At 47.5% G+C, this 18,338-nt stretch overlaps 1 protein-coding gene across 2 annotated transcripts in view; it reads left to right on the top strand.

Annotated features, from left to right (window-relative positions):
* The window catches only part of LOC119394048 (monocarboxylate transporter 11), a 44,977-nt gene that overhangs the window by 8,059 nt on the left and 18,580 nt on the right, over positions 1–18,338 (top strand). Inside the window, exons 1-2 of one of the 2 annotated variants that reach the window (XM_037661276.2) lie at positions 3–155; positions 10,535–10,793. In XM_037661276.2, coding sequence (XP_037517204.1) covers positions 10,565–10,793 — 229 coding nt within the window. In that variant the 5' untranslated portion in view covers positions 3–155; positions 10,535–10,564. Of the gene's footprint in view, positions 1–2; positions 156–10,534; positions 10,794–18,338 lie in introns of those variants that run through there. The other variant, XM_037661270.2, reaches the window with a different exon arrangement.

The raw sequence follows: 18,338 nt of genomic DNA, 5'->3' as shown, positions 1-18,338 counted from the left end.
TGGCCGGAGATAAGGAGGCTCCCTGAGAACAACCGCTGCCCAGGTTGGTCGGTCAATTTGTTTTACGAGAGGCTGCCGTTCGCGCCCTGCGCGACGACGCGGGGATGACACTCGTCCCCCCCTGCGCACGCTTGGAGGAGTCGGTGTCTCCCCGGGTGAGTAGCCGAGACCCGCGATGTCGCCTTGTTGCGCTACCTGCCGCGACCCTCCAGGTCACGACCGCTGTGTGAGCCCCCAGCAAAAACGCTCAGAGCCGCATTTTGTGTCAGCGTTGCGCACCACACAAGTTTTTTTCTTTTTTTTCTTTTTTTTCTTACTCGTAGTCGCCAATGGACGTCAGAGTGCGGCGAGATGTGGGCGCGTTAGGTCGAGGTATACAGAGGGGAGTCAAACTTCCGCTCTTAGTTTGTCATTGTTAACAGTGAGCGATGTATCCCGAGAAACCATGGTCCAAGTGAACTCGGATAAGGGGCCAAATTGCCAAAGCTTTTCGTCCACCAGTGCTCATTTTCATTCGCCAGCAGGCTTCGCTAATGACATGCTCCGCAACAGGATTGGCTGAAAACTTATCTTAGAAGAAAATTCTAGCGTAAGACATTTATGTGAATACGTGCCAATGTTGTCAGCTGCATGAGTTAGTGCTGGATCAATGAGAAGTGATGATGATGACGACGACAACAGACAGGAGAAGAGCGACAATTCTGCGCTCAGAATGAAAGCCCGCAGTCATAAAAAGGGATTTTACCTTGACAGATTCGCAAGAGCATATTTCAGCCAATCCTGATGATCAGTAAGTTTATGCAGGCGACCAGCCAACGGCGAAACACTTACGGTTCAAAAGTGCTATTCGCCATTGGCCAGCCGTCTGCACTAATAATATGCATCGAACGTTGCGGATTAGTGGTTTGAACACGGCTGTTATGAACAGCTCTAGCGTGACAATGTTATTGTGTATACTGGCCCAGAGACCGAAGCCCGCATTCACATCTACATCTGTCGCAGAAATTGTCTGCAAGGAAAAACTTCAGGCAGTCCTGATGCTCGTAATACGCGTATCTCGGGTGAAACCTGCTGATGATTGGCGATGGTGACTTACGAACGTTAAGCTTTCTGAATTCAGCCACAATTTCGCAAAGCTTCCCATTTAAAGTTTTGTTTGCCATAGGCTCGCATGCCTTCAGTAATAATTTGTCAAGCATTAGCATCGCATGTATTTTGACCTTCCGAACAGTTATAACACAAGAAGTTTCTTATGCAGATAAGGTGGCCCAGGGTCCGTACTCACGAAAACGTCTTACACCATAAGAGTTCGTAAAAAATAATTTCAGGCGATCCTTCTTCTGGGCATTATATAAGTGAAGCCGTGCGACCAATGGCAACAGTGGACACACGTACCGAAAGCTCTGTGAGTTTGGCCCCAGTCTTCTGCGAGTTTTCCTTACAGACTTTCGTGTTTCTCGACACCGATGAGTCGCAGAGCATTCGTTTAGCGTACACGGGCTGCAACCTAATGATTACCACTTGATTCTTAATGTTTATTCAGCAATTTTTAATGTAATTTAAGCAATATGCTATGATCATGTGCGAGATGCGCAATCTTGTTCGTCCACAAATGTGAACACTTATTTCTGTTGTCGAATAAGCCCTTCGCTTTGAAGTTTTGTTCTGATGTGCCCGTTTGGCCGGAAAGTGGAGGGTGTGTGTTGAAAAAAAAAAAAACAGAAAGATAGAACGGGCAATACACTCATGAATAACAAGACGACACTTCAAGGTGCCCTCTTGTTATGTGCGCCATCCCGTAATTATGGAGCTCTTGTTTTTGATGCACTGAACAGGCCCGTAGCCAGGAATTTTTTTCAGGGAGGTGGGGGGGCATTGCTGAAAGCCTTGACTATTTGAGAAAAACACCTATTTTCATCATTTATTTCTGGTAAAAACACATACTTCACCAAAATTTCTGGGGGGCCCGGGCCCCTAGGGCCCTCCCCTTGGCTACGGGCCTGGTACTAAGTCTTGCGGACTCCTGTTGTTGAAGTGTTTTCCTTGTAGGGCAATGTCCCGCTAACGGAAATGCTAGCCCACTATAGATATCCAGACCATATTTCGCAAACGGAAGCCGAAACTTCTGCGTCATTCCTGCATACCGGAGACGCTCAGTGACGCAGCGAGTTGCTGGTGGTGTCGCAAGCAGCCATTAGGGCAAGGTTAGGTTTTCTGTTTGCGCGGTTTATCTTATGCTGAAGCGTGAGTCCGGAACGTCCGCGCGCGTAACATCTGGCAGTAAAGCTATTGGGCCACTCGATCCTGCACGGGGTTATGTTCCCGTGCATGGCTGCAACGACCATAGCGCAGGGGTCAACGCCACCGATTCCGCTCAAAGCAACAGTTACGTCACTCGGACGCGTTGTACTCATGTGGCCCACGACACACGGGATCCGCCGCCAAGCGGGCGCGTTATTTGATATAAGCAATACGGGAGCAACGGTCGACTCGTAATGTATACTTCTGGAGCCCTATCGCGACCCGCCGACTACAGCACAGTAGATGTGCATCTGAGTGCGAGTCCAAAGGTGTGCGAGTCCAAAGGGATCGTCTCACGCTTCAGGTCTGGCACATTTTTTTTTACCCCCTGGTTACACATAAGCTCACCGACATTCTGGGCTTGCAATGTGCAACGGATCATGCCGTTACCACTAAAATCCTAGAGGGAAATGCAGGCTCTCAGACGGATGCCGCCAGCAAAGCCTTCTACGCGTGGGCTGTTAAGTGAGGTTTACCACCAAGCCGGCGCCACACTCGGATTGTAAAGCATCAGACGCAGCTCATCCGCAGCGCTGCGTCGAGTGTTATTACGTCGACGCAGTTTCGTTTATGTGCATGAGTCTTGACAGTGGTCGCTAAAAGGTTGTGAGCTCGGATCCCACCGACAGATAGGGTGCTTCTTCGTCCATTTTAATTCCTTTCAATTTACGTCATAATCATTTCGCTACAGTGAAAAATGAAAACAAAAACAAATAATGTCCCCTATTCCCCTAGGCTTTCCTTGGCTTCAAGTGTCTGTTGCTGTCACTGGTTGTGCCCCTCGAATAATTCGCCTTCTTTCGTACTATATATATACAGAAAGAGATGAAATCAGGGCATCTTCGTCTCACCTGTTGTTTTACGTGCTTATCTTGTTCTGTGGTGCATATAGGCATATAAGTGCGTCGGAAGTGGATTATCAGACCGTCCATTTAAACTAAACTACTAACCCTGCAAAATTTGCTATCGCAAGGCTGCATGGCGGGGCATCTAGGGCCGAACTCGCAATTATTATCGCTCGTAGTGCTATTTACCATTGGTCAACTGATTTTGATAAATGTATGGCCAGCATCCGGGATGGCTGAATATTTTAAGATTGGAGCTTTTTATGCCGGCCGTAAGAAATTCGGTGTGCACAGAAAACCGCAGGTGGGTATGAGCCGCAGGAATTGGGCAAGCCCCACTACCGAGTACAGCAGGTGCGAGCGTTAAAGAACGACAACTCTGCCCGGCGAAGTGGAGCATGCGAAACACGTGAAAGAGAGAGAGAGAGAGAGACTAAGACAGGGATAGAAAGAAAGAGAAAGAGAGAGAAATTGATAGAATTAAAGAGAGAGAGCAAGCCCAAAAGAGAAAGAAAGAGAAAAATAAAGTGAAACAAAGAAAAATAGAGAAAGAAGCAGAGAGAGAGAGAGAAAGAGATAGAAAAGCAGAGAGCAAGACAGAAAGAGAAAGAAAGAGAGAAATAACGAGAAACAAAGATAGAGAGAGAGAAAGAAGGGGTGAGAGAGAAAGGGAAGACAGCGAAATAAAGATTGAAACAGCGAGAAAGAGAAAGAAAGAAAGAAAGACATAAAGAAAGGAAGAAAGAAAGAAAGAGAAACAGGGAAAGCCACCCCCCAGCTGCGCTCTTCCTTCAGGCTTGGCACCACTTGTGCGAGGCTGCCATAATGTCTTTTTTTTTTCTTATAAACCATTCAAACGTAAAACGTTTTTCTGAATACAGCCCCTGCCAAGGAAATGGAAGACCAAATGTACGACACAATCACAAGCGGCATCACAAAAGTTATTCACGCGCATAGAAAATATTATTTGCCGCTGTCGATGGCGCCATGACCAATTTTACAAAAAACTGTGCTCTAAAGAAGTAACGGTATCTTTTTTTTTCAAATACTGATGCTTTTTGCGTTTTAATTAGTCTCATCCACTCTTATCTTCATGCCCCCCCCCCCCCCCCAAAAAAAAAAAGAGGAAACAAGAGAGAGAAGGTGCAGGGTAGAGGTGATTAGGGTTGAAGTATAAGCAGTAGCTATGTCACAACTTTAGAACTGCAAGTGGCATTTACCCGAAGAAAGCCTTGATATTTACATGTGCAGTGTCCTTTACAAAGTGCAGAAATATCATGGTGGACTTGGTATAAGCATCGTGGCAAAATCGACAGCACCAATTTCGCGTCCCCTGCGTCAACCGAACCCCAGCATAATTTCGCAAAAGCGTTTTACCTCATTACTTTGAGCCCCGCCACGGTGGTCTAGTGGTTATGGCGCTCGACTGCTGACCCGAAGGTCGCGGGATCGAATCCCGACCACGGCCGCTGCATTTTCGATGGGGGCGAAAATGTTTGAGGCCCGTGTACTTAGCTTTAGGTGCACGTTAAAGAACCCCAGGTGGTCGAAATTTCCGGAGCCCTCCACTACGGCGTCTCTCATAATCATGTCCTGGTTTTTGGGACGTTAAACCCCAAGAATTATTATCATTACTTTGAATGTACGCCTCCGTCATTTCCGGACCAGGCGCTTATAGTTGTAGGTTGCGTGGATCAAAGCACACACGAGATTATGGAGGTGTTTTCTAATGCCGCGTCACGGTCCTGTTGACTCGCCTTATCTGTCCGTTTCCATCTCTAAAAAAAAAAAAAAAGAAGAAAGCTTGTTTATCTGCGACATTGACTAGTTCAGCCGCAATGACTCTTCTTCTTTCTTTCTTGTTTTATTCCGTAGTGACGCAGCGAATGCGCAGCTGCGCGTTGTTTTCGTTAGTGCTGTCTGTCGTTTTTCTTTTTTTGTTTGTTACAGTACTTCTTTTAATATTATATTCCCAGTGGAAACGGTCTATTGACGTCTGGTTTTTCTTCACGTTTTCTTCTGCACTTTTCATTCTTGTGTTTATAGCTGCTAAATGCTCGCTTTTATTGCTACTTCGGCTCCATCCAGTTTGCTCAGGGCATTCCTATTCTGACAAAACTGCGCTATAGGGTTGATCTGATAGTTATCGTCCTGGAAGTGGAAAAAGGTGTTAGTCAACAGAAGGCATACACATCATTTTTACGCATTGCGCAGTGGCAGGCAGTTGTCTGTGGATGCTTACGGGTCACCCGGTGTCAGTAAACCCAGCTGAAAGTCAGCGCTGTCCGCGTGTTTGCGGCTTGTCTTTCGCGCTGCTTCCTTCACAGATCCCTCGAACCAATCTTCTGCTCCTGCGTTTTTTGATCTCTCGATGCACTGTTCCGTTACCCTGATGCACTGTTTCGTTACCCCCTTTATTTTATCCGGCGCGTTGTTCAAGACCCGCCGAAATCAACCATTGCAAAGGTTGCTTTCTTCGGACTCGACCAATTAGAGAAGAACGGGGGGGGGGGGGCTACCCCCCCCCCCTAAAGGAGAACCCTGCACACACCTACGCTTGTTCCTGATAATACATCCGTCTTTGGCCTCTAATGAGCACTTTCGTCGAACGTTGCGCCTGCCATACTCTTTATCTACGCTCACTGAGCGTTCCATATACATTGCTTCCCCTCAAGCTTCATTACCGACACCAAAGTTCCGGTCCCATTGATTAGTGTACTTCCACAAAGCATTATTTACTTTTCGCACCGTTAATTGGAGACAAGTTTTCCCAAATGCGCCTTTAATTAACTCAGTTTTATTATTCTGTAGATATTATTGTGATTATCCAGGTGCCCCGTGACTACTTGGCCTAGATAAATTTGTCGACCTTTTGAAGGGCTGTACCAGCCTTCAAGGGCTATTTCTATTTTCCTACCCTTCTCTTTAAATCCCGTTTCCTTTTCACTCGTGTAAGGTAGCAAACCAAGCTTTATCTGGTTAACTTTCTATGGTTTCTTTTTCTTTCTTTTTATCCCTCTGTTAAAATTAACCCCCGCCAGTGCTGAAGAGGAGAACAAACAGAACTATAATCCAACAGCAAATTGCAGATAGCTGCTCTCTGTTAGTCCTTGCCCCTCATCCTTCCAGATCTATAGCGCCTCATTGGCCCGAAAGAGTTTCCTATTCATACTTTCGTCATTGTACTTTGGTGAAAAATCACGCGACAAGTATATACGTTACTTAAAGATGTCTTCCACCATGCATACTTGCGCAACCATCCTCCCTTCTTTTATCACCCTGCTCTCTCATAGTCACCGACTCGCGCTGGCATTTCACGTGAAAATCCTCAGTGCCGAAGCTCGAGCTGCTGCTCCCGCTTCCGTTCGCATCCTGCGGCTCAGCACTTGCTGACTTCCTGAAGTATTGCAGCAAGACATTGCCTCGGATTCCTACGGCGCAAGTTCAAACACAACGAGATACTGACTTTCTTGGATACAGTGCAAGGAACGCAGGACGCAGACGAGTAAACGGGACAAGGCGCCCCTCTGTCTGCGTCCCGTGTTTCTGGCGCTGTATCCAGCAATAACTCACAACTCGCTCAATCTTACATCTTAGAAGATACTGACGTCCGCGTGCATTTCTTTTGCCTTTCTCTCTCCCCCCCCCCCCCCCCAATTCGGGCTAAAAAGGAAGCGTAGTGAACAAGCTTAGATTACGAGCTGCGGAACCAGATGAAAATAAGCGACTTGGCTTAACCAATACAAGCACGTGACAGCAGCGGAATTTCCCGCCTATAGATGTTATATAGTAATAATGTGACAAGCTTAAATTTTCTCTAATTAACATCACGCGTTCCATTTTTGCACAGTTTCTGAAAGCGCCCTGTGGCCGATTTCACAAAACTTCTCTTTCGGGAGTGCGTTTTCCCATCGGGCAGCCGGCTTCGCTAAGGATATGTCCCGCACCGTGATTGGCTGAAATATTCTCTTACGAACATTTCCAGCATAAGACGTTTTCGTGAACACGGACTCTGATTTACATAAAAGGAAATGATTGATGAAAAGACGGCACATGTCTCGTTACTCGAGAAAACAGCGCTTAGCTGCAAGTGATAAAGTAGAAGACTAGACGTACGCAGATCTGTCTAGTCTTCTAACGTGTTCATTTTTGCCTAGCGCTGTTTCCACACCTGTAGAATACCAACACGTCCGATACAAGGTTCCGCTCTCTTATTAATAATATGAGCTGCTGGACCGTTTAGGCATTTGTGACACGTTTTCGCTCAGGCGCCGCACATGATGTGTCGGGAATAAATGTGGTTCACGAGGTTATGCCAGTCTATACCTCGCTTAAGTCAGCGCATGCGAAAGATGGGGACAGCCTTTTACTCACTTCTGCTGTTTCTGAAAAGAGAGAGGGGCAGAAACGGCAGGCTCCTCTGCAAGGCCCGAATTTGCAAAAAACAACTTACCGTATCGTTGTTCGTAAGAGAAAATTTTAGCCGATCGTGGATGCCGGACACAGGATTATCGAATCCGGCTGGCCAACGAAAAAGCGCAGTTACCGGCTGAAGGCTTTGTGAATTTGATCCCAGGCCTCCTGAAAATGTCTTTAGACGAAAAACCGTTGAGCAAAAGGAGCAAGGATGATGATACGAGAACACAGCATGGCGCCAGCTCTGTATTTTCGCGTCCTCTTTGTTCCTCTTGCGCTACGTTTTTTTCGTCTAAACACATTAACCGACTCGCCGAACAAAGTAGCGTTTTACTGAAAATGCCGACACTCAAAATTACCCGTTTTTGTCTTAAAAGAAGGCCGGAACGTTTGCGACAAGCGGATGTGCAATCTTCACCAGCTACAAAAAGAACGAGAACGGAACCAAGTATACATTTCCTTTAGGTTGAACCGACAAAAGTGATCTCGAGGGCGCCATAGTAATCCTAAAACACCGTATCATATTCAGTAGCTGTCCGAAAGCTTATTGCGGTGGAAGCGAGACAGAATGCAACATGGCGCGACAGTAAACACGATACAGTCCTACGGCGGGCAGTATGTGACGTTGACGACGACCGCGCATTTGTTTCCTTTATGGTCCAATCGGAACAAATACGCGACTCTGGACAGGAGCAGCCTCTGTGGTTGGCTTTTTTTTTTTTTTTGTCTTCCACCCGAGACGGCGTTATCAAAAGAAAAGGTGGTTGGTGACCGGAGTACGCGAATAACGGGCCATAAGGATGCAGTGAGAGGCCCTTGGGTGGGCTGAGCGGAAGGAAGGCATTTAGGACGACCAGCCTTAGCGCAGCTTGTGAGACGATAATTGCGGTAAGATTTGTCTAGTCTAATGAGGTCCGCGTCTTTGTGGCACCGAAAGAAGAAGAAGAAAAGAAACGATGCAAGGACGACTTCGGGTGAAGCTGTTATCGCTGGTTTTGTCTCAGCAGGCGTTGAGGCTTTCTCTTGGCACTTACCGCCCCACCTGCCCGCGTGCGGCGATCATGGGACGGTCGCGAGGTGAGCAAGCGCATACTCGAGCACGCGTGAATGAGCAGTTGAATTGCAAGCTTGAGATAAGATAGCGACAGGTCAGTTGCCAGCTGCCAGAAAAATAAAGATAGAGAAAGAAACAAAGGGTGGATGAGACGGACAGGTAATATTCTAACCAACGAATGCGCGTGACGTTTGATTTTATTCACCTCTACATGTATTATTAAGCCTCCTTCCGTTATAGGTCTGTGCAAGCACAAGTTGTCAATGGCCGATTCATTACGATGAGAATGTGTCCTTACATGAAGGCTTTAATAATGTATGTCATTCAATATAGACGCACATGAAGAACTGCGCTGGTACCAAATACGCTTACTCCTTAAAGGTGTAGGGGTATATCGAGCCGGTACTTACTGTTACGATTACGAAATTAGCAAATATCACCATAGCTAATCCTTCCTCCACATTCGCCCCTAGTACACTGTGAATAAGAGGCCAAATTCTTTTCCTGAAAACACCGGATGCGCTCAATGCACTTCGATGTTGCTATTATTTGTTGGCCTATGCCCGTATTTAAGCCCAACTCTTCTTGAGGCTAATTAACGCTGAAAAGACGAGAGCATAGAAATGGAGGTGGATGTGGGCGCTTAATCTCAACAATTATGCAGGGCTAACTGTAGTTCAGAAGTTATCACCCCACCTCTTCGCAAAGATGGAAATCGCGTGCAATAAGGTTACCGATTTTCTCATTCTCTATTTCAAAGGCTGAATGCTGTTGACGCAAACACTATAGACACAGTGCCATCTCACGAACGCACACGTATGCATTTCTCAGACTTGACTTTGCACGCTTTGAATGTGACAGGGGATACTAGCCGTGCCCACCTTGACAGACAATGCTCAGATGGGTCTTGTCCACAATATACCGTGTACGTTGCAAACTGCGATGTGTATTGAATCAAACGATGTGTATTACATCCCATACATATCACGGCAATGAATCTCCAACTGCGATTCCTCTCAACCCACGGAGCCGCGTAATGTTATGCAATGTTCCTGCTGCTGCTGCGCGCAGCAGAAGCAGCAGCATCCAGGAACAAGGTTGCAGCGCAGATGCTATATTGATGTGTCTCAAGGCTGCCGTGACGGGGAACACCTCCAGCGGCTTTAAAGAGATGAAAAGTTTGACCTCATGCAACTTGTATGGTCATGCGCAGTACGCCGATAACAGGCCTTGCCGAAATTGAAATACCAAACCAGGCGGATACACGGCGCACGAGATCTACGTGCAGCGATGTCACGGAGTCTAAGGGAACGTTTTATCGAGGGAAGAATGCAGGGTAGTGGCTGCATCGTGCGCACAAAAAATTACGACAGAATTTAAAGATCCGGATCTGACTGAATTTAATGATCGCGCTTGCCTGGCAGTGACTCATACGTGTTGCGAAATAGCGGCTTCAAATGGGCACACACTCAGTGCCACACACAGAACGTACACAAATAAATTATTGTACTGCGTATAATATACTCTTCCATTCAAGAGTTACTCAGTTTCATAATGAGCTATAAGGTTAAATTACGTAATGTGATTTAATCCCGCCCAGCACACACACACACACACACACACACACACACACACACACACACACACACACACACACACACACACACACACACACACACACACACACACACGCACGCACGCACGCACACACACACACACACACACACACACACACACACACACACACACACACACACACACACACACACACACCACACACACACACACACACACACACACACACACACACACACACACACACATGCTGTAAGATCAATGAGAATGCAGCTTTGACACCTCTGGAGAGGCTGACCAGAAAATGCGCTGGAGGTGTCCAAAGACGCACGTGTGTTCGCAGGACCCAGGGCATCAGTGAGCAGCGACACCAATGGCCAAGCCGCAGACCAGCACAGCAACCCGCAAGGCGGTGCACGAGGGCCCGGACTCCGCGAGAGCCTGGTACCTGGGCGTCTTCTGCACCGCTTACGCGTTCTTCGGTTGGGTGGGCCTCAGCTCCACGCCGGTCCTCTATGTGGGACTCATCAAGCACTCGGGGGCCTCCAGAGAGGCTGCGTCACAGCCCTTCACGGCCATGATGTGTGCGTACTTCACTGGAAGTGAGTGCATCCCCATAAGTCTCTTCCTTCTAGCTTAGTAAACTTAAGTATATGATCGCAGAAACATTAGACAGCTTTAGTTTCACGTACGTAGAGGCTTTGCATACGTAGAGCTTCTACGTGCAAGCAGTGCGCATGCGCGGAACATAGCGGCCGCGCGCTGGTCTCGCGGACGTACTACGTGAGATTCGATCCTTTGCGTGCCTTTTTTGCGTACGTATACAGCTTCGCACTGAGTATTCGCGAGATCACGAACAAGCAATATCTTGTTCATCATCTCGCGATAGATGGAGCCACGTGGTCCCTCTTGGCGCGCGTCGCGTACGTGTAGCTAAAAGCGTTTCAGATGGTGTGCACGTAACGTACGTGGACTTTTCACGTTTGCGCACGTGAAGTCCCTACGTACGTGAAACTAAAACTGTCTATTAAGCGCACAGGGAAAACGCACGAGAAAAGCACTCACAAAAAAAAAGAAAAAAAAAAGACAGTTCCAACCAAGGAAACTATGGAAAATGAAACAGGATCAACTCGAATAACAGGCTACTGGAAGTTCAGTTGCTTCATATTAGATGCCACCATAATTTATCAGAGAGCTTTATATTCTGTGCACATAAAGTTAGAAGACGCGAAACCGCCGGGCTTAAAAAAGAGCGGTAGCCGGGTGCGGTGCTTTTTGAAGGGCGAAAATGTCCAAGGGTTCATAGGTGGGCTAGTTGGTTCATGAACATCCCCAATTGAGCATAAGTAAAATCTTGCACTAACTTATTGTTTCTTTACATGTGCTTCGACTTAGGTGCACGTTAATGAGCGCCAAGTGGTCGAAATTATTCTGGAGTCCCCCACTACGGCGTGTCTCGTAATCATGTCGTGTTTTTGTCACGTAAAATACCAGAAATTATTATCATTTGCTTCTTTACAGCTATGGCAGCACACCCCGTCCTCCACAAAGAATGCGATCTGCAGGGGCCACGTAGCGCTGCTTAGTGTGCCCGCGAAAATTCCGCTTCACACCGCTTCGCTCCATACCGTGTATTGCAGTTATTACAAGGAAATCAAGGAATTTGCGCAATCGCTAGCGACGTCTTTGAGGCATGTGGATTTTGGGGATTCACGAGTTGCCCGCATGAGCATTTCACGCTGAGGGATGTCTAGATACTGCAAGACGAGCTTGGAACGTACGGCGAAGGTTATTGTGTGTAATGAGTAACTCGTGGGACGCATATGAGCCGCACATACACTCATCGCGCGGCTGTTAGCACAGAGAAGCTCGGGCCAGTGGGTTAAAGATAGATCGTGGAACGCGTCGCTTGCAGCCACAATCAGCGTCATTGGAAACACTCGTAGGACGCGAAAGCGAACGCGAAGCAATCGCGTACGCGTGTGAGTGTGCGAGGGTGCGTGTTTTTCTCTTAGGTGGCGGGATGAACAAGCGCCCAACACGCGTTGTGACAGGTGTACACAATGCTATAACGCACGCCGCACCCATGATCCCCTGAGCCATTTAAACCGCCTCTCTCACGAAAAGGTCAATTGCGATTTTGCCAAGAGGTCGTCGTTAAAGCAAACGTATGGCTATTATGCCTTTATACGCACACGTAGCTCTATTGGATTCCTATAGGCGCTGTCAGGGGCACGGGGTCAGGCTGACTCGTTGCTATTTTATATGGAGCTCGCTGAAGAGCACACGCGGGTGTGGTAACAACGTTTAACAACCCTGTTTACATGAATGCTCATTACGCGCTCAGTAAAAAATAAAAAAGCGTGTGCGTTCGTGTGTGTGAGAGAGAGAGAGAGAGAGAGAGAGAGAAAGAGAGATCACCTACGGTGTCATCACCAAAACCGTCCTTCAGAAAAGCCGCTGTATGTACGTATAATCGGTGTCACTGCACCAAATGTTCGCGCACCACGTGCCCCGTGGAATTTCCCCTGACTGGTTGTTACAGCTGAGGCTGGAATTTCTCAAGCGCACATCATGGTATATCCTTCCGGTTACGCCACTCGGGGGCCGTACGCGCCGCAAACCTTGGCCAAGTAGCGAAAACAAGGCGATCGCTGGCATTTCCATATGGAACGGAGGGTCACCCTTAACCTTGAACCAGCAACAGCGAGTCCTGCCGGCCACGTTTGCCCGGCGGTATCTAGCGAGCGGCCGAACGACGCCTGAGCCGTAATTCACCTTGTCGAATTACTACACTTCGCGTAGCCCGGCCTCCGCGGAGTATACCGACAGCACTCACGCATCGCCAGTGGCCGTGTGGAAATGAAATGAAGAGGAAAGTGTAATTTATTTTTCCTCAAAAACAGTAGAGGGAAGCGCAAGGAGCCCACCGCTCGATCTGCTTTGGAAGCCCCACTGCCTCGATTAAAAGAAAAAAGAAAAGAAACAGAGAAAGCGAGAAAGAAAAAAGAAGCGCGCCCGCGAGGCGTTCTGCACTGCAGGTGAGAGTGATGTCTGGACAGATCGAGACCGGTGTTTCTCAGTTTTTGTCCGCGTTCAGCCTCGTTGACCGATAATTGGCACGCACTTAACATACAGTTTGACTCAGCGGGATAATCAGAAACATGCGTTTCGCCTTTCGCTGCATACTTGATGGTGCGACCGACGATGTTGTACAGGCGGTTGGCAAGTCGAGCGACACAGACCGGTTTATTACTGTCTCGGGGTTTCTGATAAAGTCGAAATCCGAAGTAGCTTGAGCACTTGAGTGGACCAGGTATAGTATATATCGTTTAGACTAGGCCCAGGCCATTAAATGGCGTGCCAGAGTGGATACTGCACTTTGTATGCACTCGCTGTAGAAACGACTGACTTCGGTTGTATAGCCTACTTCATGGTTACCGAGTATTATGCGCACTTGCATCGCGCCTGGGACCAACAGGTTGATCACTTTCTCGAAAAAAACAAGATAATATAAACGTCTAAGATGTCTCCCTGCAGCACGCCTATCGTGAAGTCCTTGATTTATTACTGACCAGCAACTCGCATAACTCAGGCCTTTCCCGATCGACGTGCACGTTAAGCTGACACATCCATATTATCGGACGTTGACTATTTTAACACGATAGCGTTAAAGAGTTCGTGTCTCAGGAAATGCGATGTAGGCGTCGGCGGCGTTGTCCGAGAGCGAAAAATTCCATTTGAGGCGAAGAGTAGAAGTCAGGGTTTGAGCCGGGATCGAGCCCAAGCATTCTGCGTGGAAGTCAAGTGTTCCACCACAGAACTACGTCAGTGTTTGAAACTGTTTTGGAAAAAGACCCCATACGGGCGTCATTGCGGCGAGGCGTCAAACACTGACGCAACATTGGGCGGCAGAAACGTAGAATGACACCGGTGTCACACCACGTGAAATGCGTAATGAGCGTAATGATTCAAATTTGCCCACCCATTGCAAAGGGCTCCTTCCCAATTCACCACCATCATCAGCCACAGCATCAACAAAGTGTTGATCTATAGGGTGCACGTACTGCCTTACAGACGCGTAGTGGGCACTATTCGCTACTTCGCAAAATGTTGAATTATGGCCTATCGGGCACTTCGCGTCTGTACTCGCTGCAGGTGCACTGGGGCACTTACAACGGCAAATGTCACGTGCACAGATGTTCCTTTCCTCGCCGCACGGTTTAGGTGCCCATCAGGAAGCGAAGCCTGCCAAGCGAATGAAAAGGCGATGCGAGCGACGCTTTAGCTCTGCCCTCTGAAATGCGACGCTTTAGCGTCCTTTAGCCCTCTGAAATGCGACGCTTTAGCGTCCTTTAGCCCTCTGAAATGCGACGCTTTAGCGTCCTGTACGTTTTTTTTCTTCTTTTTTCGTGTCCTACAGTACCGCAAGGATAAGAATGCAGCGAAAAGATGCGACACGGTCGTTGTAGAAGGCTCATATTTTGCGGCACGAAAGCATTTGCAAGGCTTAGGTATGCAGACCATTCAAATATTCATTACGTATGCGCAACAATCTGGGCAGGATTTTGAGTTGGGAAAGTTGGTTCATAGTTTACTGAAACCGCATTCCCAATTTTCTTCGTAAGTGTTCATCGCTGTTGACCGGTTACCTTCGCTTTTGTTAATGATATGACCGGCATCAGAATTGGCTGAGATTTTTTTCTTACGAATAATTCAGACGTAAGACATCTTCGTGAATACGGACCGCCATCTTTAAAGAAGTGCGAGCTGGAGCAATGACCCTTGAACATGCATATTAAGCCGGTAGTATAACGAGATTAACGTTTTCATCTTGTAAAGCGCTGCAACAAGGTTTTGACACGGACCGAGAAGAAACAAGGGTCAACAGAGGGTGATCTCGGTCAGTGTCAAACCTTGCAGCGCATTACAAGATTAACGTTGACAACTACCACACACATTATATATATAACTTTTTTTTTCGGCCGCCTCGATCGTTCATTAACATTCCTTGCTCTAGGCACTGTTGCTTTTCTGTTTCTGCATTTACATCCTGCGCGACCTTTCACCGCTTTTTTATTGTGTCATGGTATACGAGTACCATCATTGGTCAGTTCGCACGCGCAGTATATTTTGCTTGCACGCGTTCAAGATAGTAATTATGCACGAGCCTATCATGGTTTAAGCACAAATCGCTCATGGTCGATCTTGCAATGTTGACTGCACGCGCTTAACAGAAACTCGGCGGTCTCGACGAAAGGTGTTCTACAAGTTACGAGAAGCTATGGCAGCGACAGTCCGCTAGTTAACTTTAGCGTGGTAACCTGGCAATGCGGACGCCAGCTGCAGAATAACGTATAGTGAGCGGCCGTCGACTATACGTATAATGCTGTGCTGAATATTTAGCAGTGAAGTTAGGAAATTCCGCGGATAAGCTGATAGCCGTATCGGAAGTTGGTGCATATCGTTTCACACGAATAAAGCCAGAATACTTCTTTTTTCTCAACGAGCACGTATATCTGTATAGATATCCATCGTAAAATTTGAATTTTAAATGGTCACCGCTTGCACAATTCAGAAAGGCGAAGCCAGCCAAGTGCCCTTCCTATTTGAGGGCACGAGTGTGCCAGCACTTTTCCTTTTCTTTCTCACAATATATATCCTCTCGGTCGGATTCCGGATAAAAACTGCTATCTGGCACCTTAGGATGGTGAGGCAACATTGCACGCGGACATTTGCATGACGACCTCGTCGCACACCTGTCACGCCTACGCTAGCTCATGCATGTGGGAGCTTTCTCCGTGTTTGCCTAATCAGCAGTTCAGAGTGCCAAAAGTCGACGTCAGATATCTCGGGGCACGTGCTCCCTACGAGGATTCCGAGATATTGGTCAATCTTGCACGTGCGGACTGTCTTTAAATCTGTCATTTGACATTACGAGATAAAGACCGTATTCAGAGAGGAAGAGAAAGAAAAGAGAGAGAGAGAAAGAACATGAAACGTAAAAGGACATAATATAACGCAGAGGTTAACTCATGAGTGTGCGCAGCTAGGCTACGCCATGCGTAGGGGAAATGCGTAAGACGGAATATGAAGATGAGGAAGATAACGAAATCCTTTCCTGAACAAACTGCGCGCTGAATGCCACGTGGCCAGTAGAAGGCTCATAATTTTGAAAAAAGAAGTGACAGAAACCTGTTGTCCTCAAAAGCATTGAAACCTGTTGTCCTCAAAATGAGACCCACTGAAAGGCGTGAGCCGGCCTTAGATTACCTTGCGCAAAGAAGAAATGCCACGCTTAAACAGGTGTCTCTCGCGTAGACTCTCACGTGTATCAGGTTGAAAGATGGAGCTGCCATTCCTGAGCATACGCAGATAAGTTTTGTTTCTACCTTCTTTTTCTCCACAGTGCAACCTTGCAGGTGATAGAGTGCGTTTGCGTTCTCTAGTTCTCTTGTGTCCGTGTTATTTTCCGCTTTACTTTCCTCCACGATGAAAACCACTGACATTGGCCAGCACGCAGTGAAATGACAATATGTTTAGCTTGACATTTGCTGTCCGTACTGTTCTGTCCAGTGTGTGTGCCGCGCGTTAGCGTCCCTGCCCACAGCTGTTCAGCAGGAACACTAATGTGTGCGCGCATAAGACTCATGCCCGCAGCTGAAGCGAGAGCGCTGCGCTGGCTTCGACTGAGCCGATTGTGCCGAGAGTGACGGTGCGCACACACTGGGAAGCTTCGCCGCTTTTGCAGACAAACGCAATGCGCTGTCTCAGAAGCCTCTCTAACCCTGCATGCGTGGGCCGTGCGGTGCTTCGGCATCATAAAAGCACGACGGCGCCGACGGCGTATAGGCGCAAATGCCCTTCAAGTGCCCATATATTTGCTGCCGTAATAGAACGTTAGCTGTTGTTATTCATCTAGGCACACCGTGTGTGCCTAAATGCTACTGCTGCCTTTCTAGTCACCAAGAAATAAGAACGCGCTATCAGTAACGTGACACGTGCGGGCAAAAAAGAAAAGTGACGCCCAGTCGCTATTTCCCTCTCCCGTCAAGCTGTATAACATACGTTGAGGTGGGAGAGAGACGGGGGGGGGGGGGAGGGGGTGAAGAACTTTACTGAGACCCCGACGAAATGGATCATGCACTTATGGGCTTCCTTGGCAACCAATACAAGTGCACTTGCGAGGAACCCACTACGCTATAAATCATTGTAATTTTTGAGAAGTAGGGCAGCAGGCACTGTGCCATTTTTCGTCATTCTACGGAGAGCGTTGGTACCTGCTAAACGCATGTAAGGCATTATGCGCACTTTATTGATGCTGTGCCTGATGACGATGAAGAATTATGGCAGAGCCCTTTGTAATGGGTTAGAAGCATTCAACAACCTACTCGTTGCGCAATTCGCATTGTGTGACGCCTGGTTACAGAATTCGCGTTGTGCGACGCTTGGTGCTTATTTTACTCTTCTACCACGCTATATTGCATTTGCTAATGTGGTTCCTTCCCGACATGAAGCCTGTATAGGACCTTTTTGCAAAGCAGTTTCAAGCAGCGGTATGGCTCAGAGGTTGAATAATGGGCTCCCACGCAGAGGGCGCGGGTTCGAACTTCGTTCCATCCTGGAATTTTTTTGTTATTTCGTTTTTTCTTTCTTATTTCGAGCGATACTGGTTACGGACGCCGGTGGCGGCGGACAACTACGGCGCCAAAAACGGCCGGTGAAATGATCTCATAACAGCTTTCGCTGTAAAAAAGAATAAGGAGAAAATAAGAGCAGTAGTCGCAGTGCTGAAAAAGCCGTTCTATTTTCGCCACAGACAACGACACAGCGGCGAGTCTACGTCTCAGCATTAAAATTTTGAATTGGTGGTTATGCGAATGTCTCGCACGCCTCGTTCACCTCCTTTCCAATAGCATTGGATGGGGTGCTTTGTCCTTGAAATGCACGAGGTTGCAGGTTCGACTGCCTGCCACTGCGATGTGACGTGCACAGCAACAGCTTGCATAAATAAATGACCAGATTAAATAAATAAATAAATAAATAAATAAATAAATAAATAAATAAATAAATAAATTCAACACGCAGAAAACCTAGCTTTATGGAAATAGCAGGCCTCTGCAAGAGCCGAGCAAAACATATCTTTT

The sequence above is a fragment of the Rhipicephalus sanguineus genome, chromosome 1 (assembly GCF_013339695.2).
Source record: "Rhipicephalus sanguineus isolate Rsan-2018 chromosome 1, BIME_Rsan_1.4, whole genome shotgun sequence".
NCBI lineage: Eukaryota > Metazoa > Arthropoda > Arachnida > Ixodida > Ixodidae > Rhipicephalus > Rhipicephalus sanguineus.
This window is presented reverse-complemented; position numbering and strand designations above follow the sequence as displayed.